Source organism: Punica granatum, chromosome 5 (assembly GCF_007655135.1).
Source record: "Punica granatum isolate Tunisia-2019 chromosome 5, ASM765513v2, whole genome shotgun sequence".
NCBI classification, from domain to species: domain Eukaryota; kingdom Viridiplantae; phylum Streptophyta; class Magnoliopsida; order Myrtales; family Lythraceae; genus Punica; species Punica granatum.
Genome location: NC_045131.1, coordinates 4,294,488 through 4,311,197, shown reverse-complemented (window position 1 = coordinate 4,311,197; position 16,710 = coordinate 4,294,488). Strand labels below are relative to the sequence as shown.

The 16,710-nt window shown below is 42.0% G+C and overlaps 3 protein-coding genes across 3 annotated transcripts; 2 read left to right on the top strand and 1 right to left on the bottom strand.

Moving 5' to 3' along the window:
* Nucleotides 1-3,713: 3,713 nt before the first annotated feature.
* Nucleotides 3,714-7,151, top strand: LOC116206808 (ras-related protein RABE1c-like). The gene is made up of 9 exons (XM_031539612.1): nt 3,714-3,874; nt 4,000-4,091; nt 5,046-5,118; nt 5,211-5,311; nt 5,676-5,741; nt 5,981-6,078; nt 6,179-6,241; nt 6,336-6,428; nt 6,760-7,151. Exons 2-9 carry the CDS (start codon nt 4,019-4,021, stop codon nt 6,844-6,846), a joined length of 654 nt encoding a protein of 217 aa, XP_031395472.1. The 5' UTR covers nt 3,714-3,874; nt 4,000-4,018; the 3' UTR covers nt 6,847-7,151.
* A 156-nt stretch (nt 7,152-7,307) lies between these two features.
* LOC116206807 (WAT1-related protein At2g39510-like) lies at nt 7,308-9,903 on the top strand. The gene is made up of 7 exons (XM_031539611.1): nt 7,308-8,140; nt 8,234-8,296; nt 8,417-8,530; nt 8,601-8,844; nt 9,049-9,210; nt 9,309-9,460; nt 9,546-9,903. The coding sequence occupies exons 1-7, from the start codon at nt 7,944-7,946 to the stop codon at nt 9,751-9,753; spliced, it is 1,140 nt and encodes a 379-aa protein (XP_031395471.1). The 5' UTR covers nt 7,308-7,943; the 3' UTR covers nt 9,754-9,903.
* Nucleotides 9,904-10,033: 130 nt separating this feature from the next.
* LOC116206806 (type I inositol polyphosphate 5-phosphatase 8) lies at nt 10,034-16,302 on the bottom strand. Its single transcript, XM_031539608.1, has 10 exons — nt 16,124-16,302; nt 15,336-15,388; nt 15,147-15,231; nt 14,966-15,043; nt 14,351-14,447; nt 13,709-13,813; nt 12,538-13,021; nt 12,187-12,386; nt 11,836-12,093; nt 10,034-10,979 (listed from the first exon to the last, which is right to left on the bottom strand). The coding sequence occupies exons 2-10, from the start codon at nt 15,363-15,365 to the stop codon at nt 10,655-10,657; spliced, it is 1,662 nt and encodes a 553-aa protein (XP_031395468.1). The 5' UTR covers nt 15,366-15,388; nt 16,124-16,302; the 3' UTR covers nt 10,034-10,654.
* Between the last annotated feature and the right edge of the window lie 408 nt (nt 16,303-16,710).

Below are 16,710 nucleotides of genomic sequence, written 5' to 3'. Positions count from 1 at the left end.
TCGTTGGCTGAGACTTAAAAGCATTAATTTTCTCTTTTTCTTGAAAGATAATAATGCGCGAAAAGGATATAAAAGAGAGTATTAGAAGAAAGATCTAATTCCACGTGCAGCCACAAGTATCAGTTATATCGATCTGGATAAAAACAAACACAGATATTCGAAGATCGAGAGACCGTATAAATCACCTCTAGTACAACTAGCCGAATTCGCGAGTCGGAGTTGTTGATTGAACTGACTCGGTTAGAGGTAATCTATCGGCCCCGAGCTTAATTTCGAGCTGAAAGGAGCAAAGAGGGGCAAGAAAAGGAGAATATGCTGAGGATACTCATGTTGATTGCATGTTATGCAAGCCAGATTGGGAAGTTCCATCATAAATTATTATTTTAAGGAGAAATAGTTTGGGAGTTCCATCGGATGTGGATATGGGAAGGGACATGCCATTTTTTTTATTGATTATTGAGAGGCAGTTGAGTTTATTAATGCGTTTATTTAGCTAAATATCTACTTTCGAGCTACTGGTATTTATCACGCATTAACCATTGAAAATGTTAAAATAATAAGACCCCCAAAACTATGCGCAACCCCACATGGCATACACGCTCTTGAGCAATTCTATTTCTATAAGTCCCGTGAGAAAATACCGATAAAATAGTAAAAACAAAAAGAAGAGAAAAATAAGTATTAGTCAATCGAGTCAATACGTATCATAATTATTCTAAATAAGGTATTTTTATTGATTTTTTCTCACCATATTACTGCGAACTATGATTATGTAAAATTTTCTCCACATCGTATGGATTGGAGTTTCGTTCTAGGTGTAAGTTTCGGTTTTTCGGCTTTCAGTTTTTGATTTATCCATAATTTTAAAATGTTTTTATAAAGCTTGTGCAGTTTTTGCAAGTTGAATTCACGTGTATTATTTTTTGATAAGTGAATTCACGTGCATTATTTGACGCCTTTGTAATATAATATCACCCCCGAAAAAGAACAATAAAATCTAGTCCATATACATGTACCTGCAATAATACGGGCAAGCGCAAGAACATCCATCGAGAATTGTCTAAATATTAGCGATCGTGCGTAATTGCAATAACTCATCGACTACTAGCTAGAAAGCCGGATATGTCCGTGTTATAATACGGATCCGATCTACGCAAGGACTAATGCATGCGTGAAGTGGCCTGAAAGCAACGCCGAGCACTGAGCTGCCATGTGATATGGATGATGATTGTGACTGCGAGCTTATTAATAAGTCTTTATCTTAGGAAAAGGGCAAGTGATGTGTATATGACTAGGATATGGATGTGAATCGAATGAATGAATGCTTTGCCTCTAAGTCGTTCCCATGACTATTTTAGCGGCAAAAACCTACCGGTCCAACGTCCCAACCGAACGTCGCGAATTGCTCCCAGGATTGACAAATGAAGTCCGATGTTATTAAATTGGCTTTCACGCGATTTGACTCGGCTGCGTTTTTGCCAGTTCCGGTCAAAAACTCTAGAATGCGGAGGACTCGGCCAGAACGGTTTCATTTGCTGTCCCCGTCTGAAATTTCAATCATATATAATGAACTTATATCACGGGTAGCACGACATTCAGAAACAATAACTCGGATAACATTTTAGTCGAGATCCCTTCTTTTTGTCCTTTCTTTCGTAACCGAATCATAAACTGGACACATCTAACGTGACATGATTGATATGGATAAGTACTTGATTAGAACTCGGATCCCGAATTGGATTCTCGTTGAGCTCGATGACTTAGCATGGCCTGGTTGGATCAGAACTACTAGTAATAGTTTTTTTTTTTTTTCCCTCCCATGCTCGTGGCCAGCCTGCTCGTTTGTTGCGATACTTATTTATTCATTCGAAAGACTACAGAGGTCTCTCTTCCAACAGATCTCTCCGTTTGTCCGTTGGCCCTGTCTTCTTTTCTACCTTTGACTTCTTCTCTTCTTCTAATTGTAATATAACGGAGGGATTGGATTGGAGTTTGCTAATCCATGTGGATGTAGTAATGTCCCAATCCTGATATAAGCAATATTCTATTCTCCTGTTCCATTAGAATAATTCATTAGTTACTCGACTGAGGAATCTCGAGATGATACCAGAGACATCAAAATTAAGAGCGGCTGCTTTCTAGAAACACGAGTATCGATCTAAAATCTTTACGTAGCTAGAAGGTTATAGTCCTAAATAACCGGATGGGATCGTTTTTTTCGCACCAAACCAATCTATCATTGGACGGTAATCTCACTACGTGCCAAGGTGGAGTTAGGATTGGTAGAACATATCTAAAGTTACATTTAGTACATCAAAATTGAAAGGATTGAAATGGAATTCAGGTCGTTCTCTACTAGGCATCTAGGCGAACCCGAACCTTTATGAATTGGAAAGAGCATATTCATTAAGATGATCTTTTTTCTCCAACTTAATGGAACGACAGTTCATCCAATAAACTTCAGTAATGCTCATTCTATCATTTCAATTAGTTTTTATTCAAGTATGATATATTTTTCTTTGACATTCATATATCTAAATATACGTATAAATTTAAATTTTGATAAATAATTTCGTCTTTTTTAATTACATTCATCGACATTTTCAATTTTCACTAAAAAAGATAATTTTCTCACAATAAAATTATATTTTTATATTATAAAATTCGTTCCATCCATTTTATTCATTTCCATTACATTCCAACGTACCAATTGTGATCTAAATATTCAAGCACCGAGCCAATCTTGATCAGTGGATCTATGCATCTTGCATCTCAAGAAGGTCGAGATAAGGTAGCTAGGTGTGAATAAACCGGATGATCAATGCCATATTTGTTTGTTTAAAGGAAATGGATTATAAGAAAAAAAAATTTCGTATTTCAAGTAGAATCCTCAAACCGGACGGAACCTCATACTCGATTAGCTAGGAAGGCAAGCTCCAAAATGAACCTCAACATATTTTTGCGACATGAAACGAACCTCTGCCTATCTACCAATGTTATTGACATCATTGCAGGGGCCATTGCAACCTTGACCTCCACCATCGGGGATCGCCATCCATCCATCACCCCACCGTCGAGACACGACAAGAAGGTCTGCTCGTGTTCTCCAAGCCGTCCACGCCGGTTGGCAAAGGTGGCCGACCGGGATCACGAGGCCATCCTGGACCTTGCCTTTGGCACCAAACATCATTTTCTTTTTAGCTTGTACTTCGGTAATTTTTTCTTTTCCTTCAATTTTTTAACCAATAAATTCAATTTTTAATATTAAATTCTATCAACCATCCATTATTTTTTCTACAATTTAACAATACAATCATTACTATTTCTCAATTATTCATTACTTCTTCACATTTTTTTTATAATTCATCAACACAATCATTACAATCCAATTAAAATCAAAACTCAACTCTATTTAACTCTAAAACCAAATACACCATAAAAGTTCAATGGACCCGCACTAATCCAGTGCGAGTCGAATTATTTTCAATTTCTCGTTTAGATAAAAATATAATATATTTGGAGGAAATTTAAAAGAAAAGGAGAAATAATAATTTCTGAACCAACTGAATCTATCTACTGGCCGCGTCCTTTCGTTTTATCAATTGAATAATTAATTAATTCATAATCCAGTACATATTTCACGGGACTTCGCTGCACCGTCCGGATCCCGGGACTTTGTGATCCAACGGCTGGAAGAGTTTCCTCAAAATTCCAATCAATGTACTTGAAATTTTTTTCATTGTTCCCAATATTCCCTCCTTCTGATCTTCCTCTGCTCTCTTCAACGGCTGACCGGAGACGAAGAAGTATCAGAGGAAGGAGCTCTCGATCGCCCGATACTCCGCCAGATCTCTCCCTCCTCTGCCGTGATCTAGTAATCTCCGTATCTTAGCTGTCTGTGATTGTTGTTTCCGATCTCCGGTCTTCGTTTTGTTCTCCCCCCGATTCCAATCGAGCTCCAGGTTTTGATTGCTTTTGTTCTCTGTTGGTGTTATGTAGGGTTTTTCTTTCTCCATCAATGGCTGCTCCCCCGGCACGAGCTCGAGCTGATTACGACTACCTCATAAAGCTGCTCCTGATCGGCGACAGCGGTATGCTTTTACATTGTCGAATCTGATCTCTTCCCTACCGTTGAGACTTCAGTCTATGCAATTTTCAGCTGCTGAGCTGCTAATTAGGCACTTTGTTGCTGCGTGGAAGTGGACATGATTGAGGAAATGAGAAATTTGAAATGTATTTGCCATGCCTTGAGGTTATGTTGCTTAGAGTATATGCTCACTTGATTCAGCGTTCAGAAGTGTGATGCTTGGGGTGATTTGATAGTTAAATGCATAGAAAGCAGGCTCTGTTTGTGTAGAACGGTTTCCTATCATAAGAAATGCTCATCGGTGTACATCCAGTGGGGTGTCTTGGACTGTATAAATTGAGTTTCTTAGTGTAAAACTTGTGCTAATCCGAGTCTTTGTAGTCTGTTGTCTAAGATTGTATGTGGGAGCTAACCTAGCTTCACTTTTGAGCGCTAAGTTTACCGATTACGTGGTTTTTGTCTAGTTCTTCTACTTGAATTTCAGTATCTATCAGGGTACCCTGATGAAAATGTTCCTTCAAAATTTTGTAGTCTTTCCTCATCGCAGGAATTAGTTTTGCTTGTCCATTCAGCTATTGTGTGATGGGTGGCTTGATTTCATAGGGTGGTTGTAAATTAATTACTAAATTTAGTTGAGTCGGTTGGTAAATTTTTCCGATTGGTCAACGTAAAAGTGAAATGTACAGTTCATTCGTGGAACATGTACAGCTCATTGGTTCTAAGTACTTTTAAGATAATAAATATATGTAAGGCACCTATTGGACAATTTGGCTGAATTTACAACTAGGCAATATTTATGTTTCAGTGTCAAGCTTTAACTTCATATTTTAGTACTTAAATCTGAGAGATTCAGTGATTTCAAGACTTACAGCTCGGACTAAGATATAAATTATATAAAGGACTCATCCGTGAATCATGATTATCTAATGTCTCCCCTCTCTGACATTTTTCATGACAGGTGTCGGTAAGAGTTGCCTTCTTTTGCGCTTTTCAGATGGTTCCTTTACTACCAGCTTCATAACTACTATCGGGTGAGTTTCTATTTCGAAAGCAGATGCTGTTTTTCCTTTCATTAGCAAGAAGCTCCCCCTGAGAACTGTTTCCTGCATTTTTTTGTTACTAGGATTGATTTCAAGATTAGGACCATAGAATTGGATGGCAAGAGAATCAAATTGCAAATCTGGGACACTGCTGGGCAGGAGAGATTTCGAACAATAACAACTGGTTAGTTGTGCTATTTAATCATCACTGATGTTGTGTAGCTCTCTTCTAAAGCAGTTATTGTCTACCATCATTTCCAATTTGCTTAAAGCCTGTATTGGTGAGACCGTGGCTTGCATTGTGCAGCTGGAGTTATCAGATGATGGAGCTTTCATCTTGGTTCTTCCAGCTGTTGTATTTTACATGCAAAATAATTCTGCTTGTACATTCTTTTGCAAACTTGTTGCAGTAAATTAGATGGTTATGTCTTATATTCGTTGATGATTTAGCTCCTTCTTAAGTTCTCGTGCAGAGCGTTGGTATAGCTGTTAATTCTTTCTAAGATTCAGGATAAGAAGTCGGCTGATGGATCTTTCCCCTTTTGCAGCTTATTACCGTGGAGCCATGGGCATATTACTCGTGTACGATGTCACAGACGAGTCGTCCTTCAACAGTAATTTAATTTTCCTTTTTCATTCTTCTTTTTTGGTTGTGACATTTGCTCTAAGTCTCATATGTGAGATGCTTGGTAGCAGATCCATCATCATTTTGAAGTTTAAGGTCGAGTATGTACGACTATTTCAATTTGAGTAATCCAATTGAGGTTCCCTTGAAATGGAGGAGAAATAATCAATGGTGAATTTTCTCTTTCTCCCCGAGATGTCTCACTTTATCATATATTGTCATGTTCAGATATCAGGAACTGGATCCGCAATATTGAACAACATGCTTCAGATAACGTCAACAAAATATTGGTTGGCAATAAGGCTGACATGGACGAAAGCAAAAGGGTTTGTTCTCTCTTTCTATATACTTGTTTTGTAGCCTTCATAATGGGCTTATGGGTGGTGCTTCTGGAGGTCTTTAACTTGATGGAGCCCTCTGTTATAGGCTGTTCCTACTGCAAAGGGCCAAGCTTTGGCTGATGAGTATGGCATCAAGTTTTTTGAAACTGTGAGTATATTGTTTTTTCCCGGATTTGTGAACCTGAACATTCAGCCTGGATTAATAATAATTCATTTGTTGAGCTCAATCCATGGGATTACAGAGTGCCAAGACGAACTTGAATGTGGAGGAGGTTTTCTTCTCAATAGCCAGGGACATAAAGCAAAGACTTTCCGAAGCGGACACAAAAACTGAGGTACGAGTTCCCTACTTGTTGGTAGCTTTGTCCTCCTGGAAATACTCGAATTAAGCCAGCATTCAATTGTTTTCAAATTCTTTAAGATAGATTCATTCTTTTATTCAAATAAGAATCTCCCGTGGGATGGACAAATTGGTGCATCGTTCTCAATTGGATACAAATCTTCTTCTGATAAAACCTGAGCTGCAAAAACAAAAAGAACCATCTCTCATTTCCCTTTTCGCTATTCTGCTTTGAGAAAATGGGTATTTGCACATGTGCAGTGGAATCTTAGCTGTCGTAATTCTTAATTCTTTAAGCTGGATCCCTGCCTTGTTTCCAAATGCAGCCTCAAGCAATTCGGATCAATCAACAAGACCAGTCAGCAGGTGCTGCTCAAGCAGCAACCCAAAGATCAGCTTGCTGTGGTTCTTAAGCTCGTAGTCGTCTTTCCCACGATGAGCCTCAGTTCCCGGAAGAAGTTTGATTTTGAATGTTATCGGTTCTTCTGTTGTGGCTTATAATATTTTTCCTGCTATGTGCTACTCGTCGGTGTGGGTGATAATAGATCCTTTTTTTTTTTTTCCCTTACCTTTTTATCTGGAAAGAAATTCTGGGGGGAACTGTAACTCTGACGGACAAATTATTCGCAGTTTTCTCACCGACATCTTATTCACAAGCTTTGATTTGACGTTTTTATCTATCAATGGTAGGAACACATCACTGTATGTTTTCCCCTTATTAGTCGAGCACTGATTTTCATTTATGAACCATTGATTCCTCCGAAGATGACAAAGTCTTAACAGTCCGTTTCCAATGTATTCCCAATCTGCACATTTGATTCCACGATTCTTTGCATTTGCAGTGGTCCAATTATAGCCGTGAAATGGAAGAACAACTTCATCGGAATGTCTCCCAATTTGGAAATTGTACGTCTCGTTTGATTGTACAACTTCATTCCTAATCGATGTAAGGCAGGGCAGGTACTACATGATGAACCGTGTGGTTCACATGAAGCACATGGCATCCTCTCCTAAATCCGCTGGCAACACACGGGTTGCGACGGTGCAACGAAGGTGGACGGAAGTTAAAACTTCCAAGGAGCGATTTGGCGCGACATCGACTTGGGGGTGTAGAATCGAAATTGTGCAAGTGAGAGGCACCAGAACAAGTCCAAAGACGAGAGGGACGTCCCTCTCTAAAAGCAGCAATAAGCCAAATATCAGTCCGCGAAAGCGACGGCTGCTTCACCTCGGTGACAAGCTTGCTTGCTTTAGTCAGATCTCCGTCGTGGTTGGATTGAATACTTTTCCTGAAGCCTCCGGATTATCTCTATATATGTACACATATAGATATATTGCATGTACGATATAAATTCACCTGCCCAGAAGGCGATCGTCGGAGATAGACGACATTCCTTATCCCAATCATTATAATCCTGTACAGAAATTACAGTAAAAGATTTAAGCGAGGAAGAGGACTGGAGGAGGAAGAAGAAGAAGAAGAACTGAAGAAGAAGGGTGACGGACGGCGATGGTGAGATTCTCATGGGGCCTCGTCGACAGGGTGAAGCCCTTCGTGGGAGTGATCTTCCTGAACGTCGGCTTCGCCGGGATGGACATCCTCTCCATGGCCGCACTGAAGCAGGGGATGAGCAGCTCCGTCTTCCTCGTCTACGCCAACCTCATCGCCACCGCCGTCCTCGCCCCCTTCGCCGCCTTCATCGACCGGTTCCCTCCTTTCCCCAACCCCCTCCGTAATTTAAATTCGGGAAATTCTAACTATAGGGAGGAACATAATTTTTCTTCCTTTATAATGGACAGGAATGAGAACGCGAAGGTGACTCACCGAATCCTCCCCAAGATTTTGCTCCTCAGCACAATGGAGTGAGTAATTAGCACAGTTCACTCAAAAGTTTCTATTTTTGTTTTTGGGTTTATTAAGGTTTAGGATTTTGATAGGAGATGTTTGCTTAAATGCTTTCCGGGGTTACCGTAAATCGACAGGGCGGCTTGCGGCAACCTGTACTTCATCGGGATGAAGCACACCTCGGCCACGTTTGCAGCCACCATGGGCAACACTCTCCCTGCATTAGCCTTCCTCCTGGCCTGGTTGCTCGGGTACTCCTGGATTACATACTGTGACCAGAGTCTCGTTTACAGGATTGGAATAACACGATTTTATGCGCAGGCTCGAACGTGTACGGATTAAGGATGTGCGGAGCCGAGCCAAGGTGATAGGAACCATGGCGACGGTCGCGGGAGCGATGATCATGACGCTGACCAAAGGCCGGGTGATTCCTCTGCCTTGGACCCGGGAAGGAAATCTGGACGAGCTGGGAGGGAAAGTCATCGGGCAGCATGAGAACTCTATCTTGGGTGCTGCACTGTTAGCAGCGGCTTACTTCTTGTGGGCATCCTTCATAATTGTCCAAGTGATTTTCTCAAACATCACACTTTGCAATACATAAAGCTCGTTCGACACGAATGAATGAAAATGTAGTCCTAAAAGGAATCATTCACCTCATGATATTATACCGATGACTTCCATCGTATCTTGTTTCTGGTCTTATGTACTGAAAGTAGCTTTAGGTAACATAGTATATTCTTACTGTGTTCTTATGTCTATTAAATGTTAGGCAATTGTTCTGAGAGAATACCCCGCCGAGCTCTCTCTTACAACCTTGGTGAACCTGTTCAACACGATGGAGTGCACCTTGTTAGCGCTTGTGATGCCGGGGAACACGGCCTCCGACTGGTTGATCAAATGGGACATCAAAACTCAGGCAGCCCTCTTCAATGTAAGACTTGCATAGAAGCCGTAGAAACTCCACAAACTCCGAATCTCAATTCCGAAAGCTAATCGGGTCTCTCCTCCTTTCTTTTCCAAGTCGTCCAGGGAGTCATCTGCGTGGGAATAGGATACTACATTCAAGCTGCGGTGACCAAATTGAAGGGCCCGGTCTTCGTGACAGCATTCAGCCCCCTGAGCGCGGTTATGGTGGCGATCATCGCGTCCTTTGTCTTGGCTGAGACACTGTTCTTGGGCAGGTACGGTCGGAGCAATTCCTTTGACACGAGTTAGGTCTCGACTGAGCTAACAGATAAAAAGATTACGATATCGATCATTTTGCAGGGTGATTGGGGCCATTATCATAATTGGAGGTCTATATCTTGTCCTTTGGGGTAAGAGCGATGAGTACGAATTGGTATTGCCTTCTTTCATCCAAACCGAAGAGACCCACAGGGGAGACGAAAAGCTGCAACCTAATCCCAATGTTCACCAAATGGAGATTGCGTCTCGTGATGGTGCCCTTAACATTAACCTTGAGCCGGATCGGTAGAACCTGCTACAAGGACGTCGAGGAGAGCGACGTGCTTTAAGATATCTTAGCGGAATTAAATTGTTGAAGACAGATGCTTACCATATGGTTTATACTGAATATGACATAGCATATAAATTAGTTCACGGTTAGCAAAGCGGATTCGACTAAGATGAGCTTGGAATCGATCGTGCAACTCGCGTTTCTGCTATCGCTTTCCACATCATATCCAATTATCCACTTCATGAGAATAACATGGAATCAACTTTATATCTACATCGTCCCGTGTCATCAAATTCTAATATCCTTCTTCTAACCCTTCGCCGGACGAAAGGCAAACTTAGAAGCGAACACCGAAGATCGAAAACTCAACACGCTGATCTGCAAAAGATGGTATCAACCCTCAACAGTTGCCCGCAATTTCATCGGAATAAAAATTCTCACTATTGCAATACATCGTCATCATCGTATTTACAGTTTGTCCAAAAATTACCGCCATCCACGTGTCAGAAATTAGCAGGATCGCGACACTTTCAAATTTGTGGCCCGTTCCTCAGAGTTCATTTTCCAGTGCAGGACCAAAAACGACAGCGCACGCACGCCCGGTGCGTGATAACTCATCGAGCTCCCACACCAAGAGCACCCGTTCCCCGGTCCGTCTAAAATGCCGGGGAGGTTTGGCGGCCGGCAGGTACTGCCGACGCACCACAGTCGTAGGTCCCACATGAGTAGTAGCCTTCATGAATCCGTATTGATCCACTAGCCGGCTCGAATTCGATTCTCACATCCCAAGACAGGATCATCGGACACTTTCAGCCCGCCGTGTCTCGTCGAGAAGGTTCCTCGACGAGTGAAGGTTAAAAGCAGGCTGGAGTTTCATCCATCAAATGCCGTGGGGAAAAGCTTTATCGTGACGATGGGGCTAGCCGAACCTCGGGGTGGAGGCTATGCAGCTCTGGGCTCTGGTCAGCAGTAAGAGCTCCTCGGCTTGTACCTTGGCCGCGCAGGTCGATGGCAGCACGATGGCAGCGGCCGCACCAGCAACAGCAGTAGTGGTGGAAGGCCTGGCGGCTCTGCGGGAGAAGCCCATGGGCTTTGTAATGGGCCTGGCAGTGTCTTTGTGGGCCCCCACGTTGACTTGGACCGAGAAGAGGGAGTAAACGGGCCTGTGGTCCGAGAACCTTGACTCCCCTCTCATATACGTCATCTGCTTCATCCCTTCCCCCCTCCACAGTAGTCTATCACACCTGCCATTTATATCGCCATAATTTAAAAAAAAGATTAATCATACATTAAAAAAGTGAAGTATAATTAAGATAAACGCTGGTTTGTTGCGGTGCAAGCAAATCAAGCCATTTCCTCGTTCATTTAACATTATTTTCATTCAACATAAGTATTTTTTACGATTTTAAACTGACATTCTCCAATTCATATTCGTTGCGACATATCCGAAATCTAAGTATTACTGAAAGAATATGAATAAAAGATGCATTACTTACCGTTCATGCAGCATAACCAAATAATTAAACAATGGTCGGTCAAGTTATGTACTTATCCATAACAACAATAGCATTAATTATAATTATTACTGTTATTATAAAACTAATTAATTAAGATTGGAAGATTAAAATTCTTCGGTTGCCGACCTATTATTAAAAAAAAAAAACCGAATGGAATCGCATTTTTCAATGTAACAAGTATCTTGGTGGAATATCTAGAAAACATGTCCCTCTCGTTCCCAATGATTAATAAAACATTAAACCATGTGGTCTATCCACGAATTACGAATCTTGTTACCAAGTCTCCTATAATTAATTGGGCAATTATCTTGCCGATTAATCTCTCTAGTTGACCAACTCCTTAAAAATAAGGACGGACATATTTGTTGACATGCAAGTTGCACAAAAACAACTCGCAAGATCTCTTTCGACACGTCATCCAGCAATCACAAGATCGAGTTTTGTATATAAAACGTTGTAGTATGATAAGAACATGCTTTTCTCGGCAAGTCGAGAGTGATGTTTAATTTTACGTAAATAGTAAGCATAATGACGACTGGAGGAAAGATTAATTAAGAGATTGGAGATTAAAGAAATTAATTACCAGGCAGGAGCACGACGTTTTTCCTTTGACTTGGAGCTCTGAATGGCGTAATGGTCGGAGTTGCTGAGATATTTGTATGTCGGAGCAAAACTTATCTTTCCTTCCTCCCACCCTTCGAACACTCCTCCCGCCCTTTGTTCCATTCTCAGCTGATCTTTCTCGAGGAGGGCTTGCCAATCCTTCTTCTTGAGCAGCTTGTGCATGTCGGACCACCTCGAGGCGAGCCGGTAATTCAGATCCCCGAGCCAGATTATCTTGCTGCATAGCAAAAGTTGTTAGTCAGACAGTTATTAACGGTTACGGGTAGATCTAATGCACATTGAACATGTAAGATTGAGAGACGAGTCTTACTCGTGGTCCAGAATGCTTTCGGGAGGGCAGGGTTGTCCGGGAATCCGGGACGAGTTACCAGAGAACTTGGTCTTCCTTAGTATCTCCATAACATCAGCGTTCCTTCTGAACTCGTCCCCTTCCTTCTCCCCAGAAGTCAGGTGGGTGCAGACGAAGCAGAATGTTGTTCGATGCAACGTCATACTGATCGATATTGAGCCCTGCATGATTAAGGAGTAGACTGTAATTAATTTGTCCACAATCATGTCAACTGATCGTACTGAACTATATTTCATGAATAGAAATTCGGGTCATGCGAACTTTGTTTGATCGTGTAAATTAGAAGTAATGCAAGTCGATGGAGGGGCTAACCTTGTTCCCAAGATAGCCCATGATGCCTCTCCCAACACAAGACACCCTCAAATTGCTGATATGCCTCTGAAGGCCATCCCTAACCCACACGCACAAGAACAACCCCACCATCTGCTTGCACGCCGCCAGGCAATACCGGCGTCGCTGCCATGATGAGCTGTTGTGCCGCCCTGAAGCAGCCGGGCTTCGGGAGGATTCTCGCTCCTCGCCAGAGCTCACCTTCGAGCTTACTAATCGAGCAAAATCTTCCTGGTCGATCTCATCCCGATCTAAGACGAGCAAGTCAGAGAAGCTTTGTCTTGGCTTGACGCACCGTTCCTGCGGGTCGTTGCCAGTGGCAGAGTTGCAACAATATGGCAAAAGATCGTAGTCACGCTTGTCGGTGTTCAAGGCTTGACGTATCAGGGAGAGCCACTTGGCAGCAGGCCCATTGTCCTCGGCTCCCAGCACGTTCCCGGCATTCAAAGGAACTATTTCTTGGAACCTAGGCAAAGTTTGATTACGAACATTAATCAATAGGGCCGAGACCGAATCCCGACGGGAAAATATCAAAAATCGAATTATAGACCACGATAGGTCCATTTCCTACAGGTGAAGCTCCATTACATCTCATGCAGCAACCGTATTAACTTAGCACGTTGAGGCTGAGCTGGCGGGAGCGTGTCAAGTCGCGTCAACCGGCCCCTCCAGACCATCCTACATGGCGGCGCGTGACGTTGACGCTATATATATATATATATATATATATGTTTTGTATCTTATTTATAAAAAGTGTTCCATGCAAATGCTTCGTACAGAGGGAAATAGGTGGCAGGGAAATTTTTAAAATTTAGGGAGGAAGTGTGCTTAAAAATCACTGCCATTTCCAGCTCTGAACCTTGGGTTTGAAGATAATAAAACCCATAATTAATCTATCACCCCATTGTTAAGCATGCCTCTGCAAAAATCATTGGACACAAACCCCAAATGTTCCTTGCGATTACGTGGGACCCAATGCAAGCCACGATTTTCTTTTTTTCTTTTTATAAAGCACGATCGCATTTTATTACATTCATGTTGTATCCTTCTTTGGTCATGATGTCTGATCAAATATTCTAGATACATGTATAGAAATATCATGATAAGAAAGGAAGAGATTGAAGATAAAGATATAGATCAAATATATGCATACCCGAGAACATAGATATCGGCCGGGGTCGGGGAAGTTAGCCAGTCCCTTAAGTTAAGACCCTCATGGGGTGACTTCCCTCCAACATTCCACGTCCCAACGAACATCCTGCCATCCACAAGATCACAACCAAACAAAATGGAACTCACATTAATTATCATAAAAATCAATAAATTATAATGGCAAAAAAAAAAAAAGTAGTCCTGATCTAGATAATGATAATTCAATTGCCTAATAGAAGTTCTAATAATAAATCCAATTAACTAACACACACAACTTGGGTGAATTAAAATTGCCTCCTCTTGAGGTCTCTATCTTACCAGCCAAATTATAAGAAATTATACCCGATAAATAAATTAATTCCAATTGAGTTAAACTAACAAGAATTAACATAGAATATTGCCAATTAGGATCAATTGGAAACTATCTGTTGATTTGCTTTGCTGTCACAAACCGAAACGTGGCGGCGCCTTAGATCGTTTCCTATCTCAAAGCCTTCAACAACCATCAGCAGACAAACAACAATTTAATTTTCACTCAAATTATTCCCGATTATAAGAGAGGTTATTCGGAACTTTCATTTTGAAGAGTAAGAGTCATGTCTAATGGATGCACAAATCAAGTGATCGGTTTAATTTTATTTACCGCAGATCCTGGCCGGGAGTACCGGTGGCTGGTGGCGCCGCCGTACATCCAAGTGGCGGTTCTTTAAGGCCGTTGCTTGCCTCCATCAGCCAGCCCTCTGTGATTGCCAAAATATTTAACGATCATAAGGAAAAATAGAAATCGAACTCGGAAAATAAACATCAAAAGATACTCTATGGTCCCTCCACGTGGCAAAGACCCAGATAACGATCACGGATTTAACCGAACCGGTCCCGGGAATGAAGTCAAAGTCAAACCACCATGTTACCCTTTGTCCATCTCAACCATCTTCTTGCTTTTATTTACCAAACCGGGCCCGGAAAGGAAATATGTCTAAGCCTTTCAATAGAATGAGTAACAATTCATCAGTTTAGGCACTTTCTTCTTCTTCTTTTTTTCCATCTTTCGATTCTATTTTTTCGGTCTATAATCGAACTGATATGATGTTTGAGTTGCACGATGACATTTTCATATCACGGGAAGCTCGTAAGCAGCTGGTCGTGTTCTATCCGAATAAGAGGACTATAAAATTACATTACAACTAGGAAACATGCAACCTAGATATTATGGAAAAAGAAACATGCAATCCAATACGGCGTCGTTTCATCTTATTACCTGAAAATTCTTCCGGGACGATCACATACCGGTCCTGGTCTGAACAGCTCTTCCTCCTCATCTCCATCCTCACTGCATCTGAAAAGAAGAACAGAGAAGAGAAAAAAAAAAATTTGGTGAGGACCCGAATAAGTGAACCGAAAACCGACTTAGACAGAGAGTATCAGAGCGATCAACAAACCTCTCAAGGTGCAGTCGGAGTGGAACTTTTCCGATCTGCTCCGCATGTTGAGCCACTTACGTACCACGACTTTGGGCCATGAAGACTGCAAGATCACTATTTTGAATCACGATCTCACCAACCGGACTTAGCCAAACAAAGTGAAGAGGCACCGGAAGGTTTTGATATCTGACATATTCTCAGACGTACCTTGGAAATTGTATTCACCTCTGTCCTCATTGCTTCGGCGCCGCTGGATGACTCTGAGACACAGAAATGTCGAATATTTCACAGGCAGTTTTTTGAGGTATAGCTTGCCGAATGACGCAACGAATAGGAAAATATCCGATCGCGAAATTATACGTATTTTAATCGATTGATGGCTCAAACGAGAATATTATAGTTGATGGTTGGATTGCTTATAAGTGTCAACGGGAGAATTCAAACAGTGTATTATAAAAAAGAACAAGTTGCAGGGAAAATGGCGACAAGTTCCGGTAATAGAAGTTAGCCGGAAAAAGCCTATAATATTGGGAACTGGAGAGAGAGAGAGAGAGAGGGAGAGAGTGAGGGAAGAAGGGAGGAAGAGGCCAACTTCAAGCTTTTCTTCTGCAGAAAGTGTTGGGTGCTTTACAGAGGAGAAGACAGAGTGGGGAATCAATCAGGATCAAATCGATTGACAGTCTCAGTGCATTGATTAATTAAAGCTTGTGCCTTTACAGGCGTTTATGCATGGATTTAGCTCTCATCAATCAAATGGTATCTGAAAATTTGAGCTCTTGATCGCGAAATGGAAATCCTCCACATGGGTGCAGAGCAGATCGACAGGGCAGGGATCAAAAATCAATCTCTGAGAGAAAGGGGGAATCTTCAATGAGGGATGGCTTCGGTTTAGCTCGGTCAACGGCATTGCAGATTGGGTGGCGGGGGGTCTAATGTCCCGCAGAGGAAGCCATGGGTGGACAAGATTAGCCGGAGAGAGCGGAAGATTGACTTACATCAGTGCTGAGGAGATCCGTTTTTTACTGTCTTCTCCTCTCTGTTTTTCAATGCTCTGCTTCTCCAGTTCCCCCTTTCCTCCGTTCTGTCAATGGAGTGACAGAGAGAGAGAGCGAGAGATGTGATGATTAGTGGCGTATTGGGGAAGAAGGGAGGTGGAGAGAAATGGCGGGGGGGATTTTGGGGGGTTCGTTCCTCCGAAAAGCAAAAAGGGGCGGTCGATTCTCCCGTTTATATTTATAACCTCACTCGCCCCCTCTGTCCGCAGAGATCAGTAGAGAGAGAGAGAGAGAGAGAGAGAGAGAGAGAGGATGAAAGAGACGAAGGTAGTGATCCTGTGCGGGAGGGAGCACCGTAACCTAATCCCACACTCATCTCTGCCGGGGGTACTCTGGTCATTTGCTCTCGGTCCTTAACTGCGTGCTTGTTGTGTCGTGACCATTTTATCCTATTCTATTCCGTCAGGTGACTTGAAAAATTATTAATTGAATTATTAATCACATGAGTAATTGATATTGTTTTTACCCCAAAACAGCTGATATGACTGTTGTTGATCGTAGTAAATTGGTCGTCGGTCTTTGCTTCA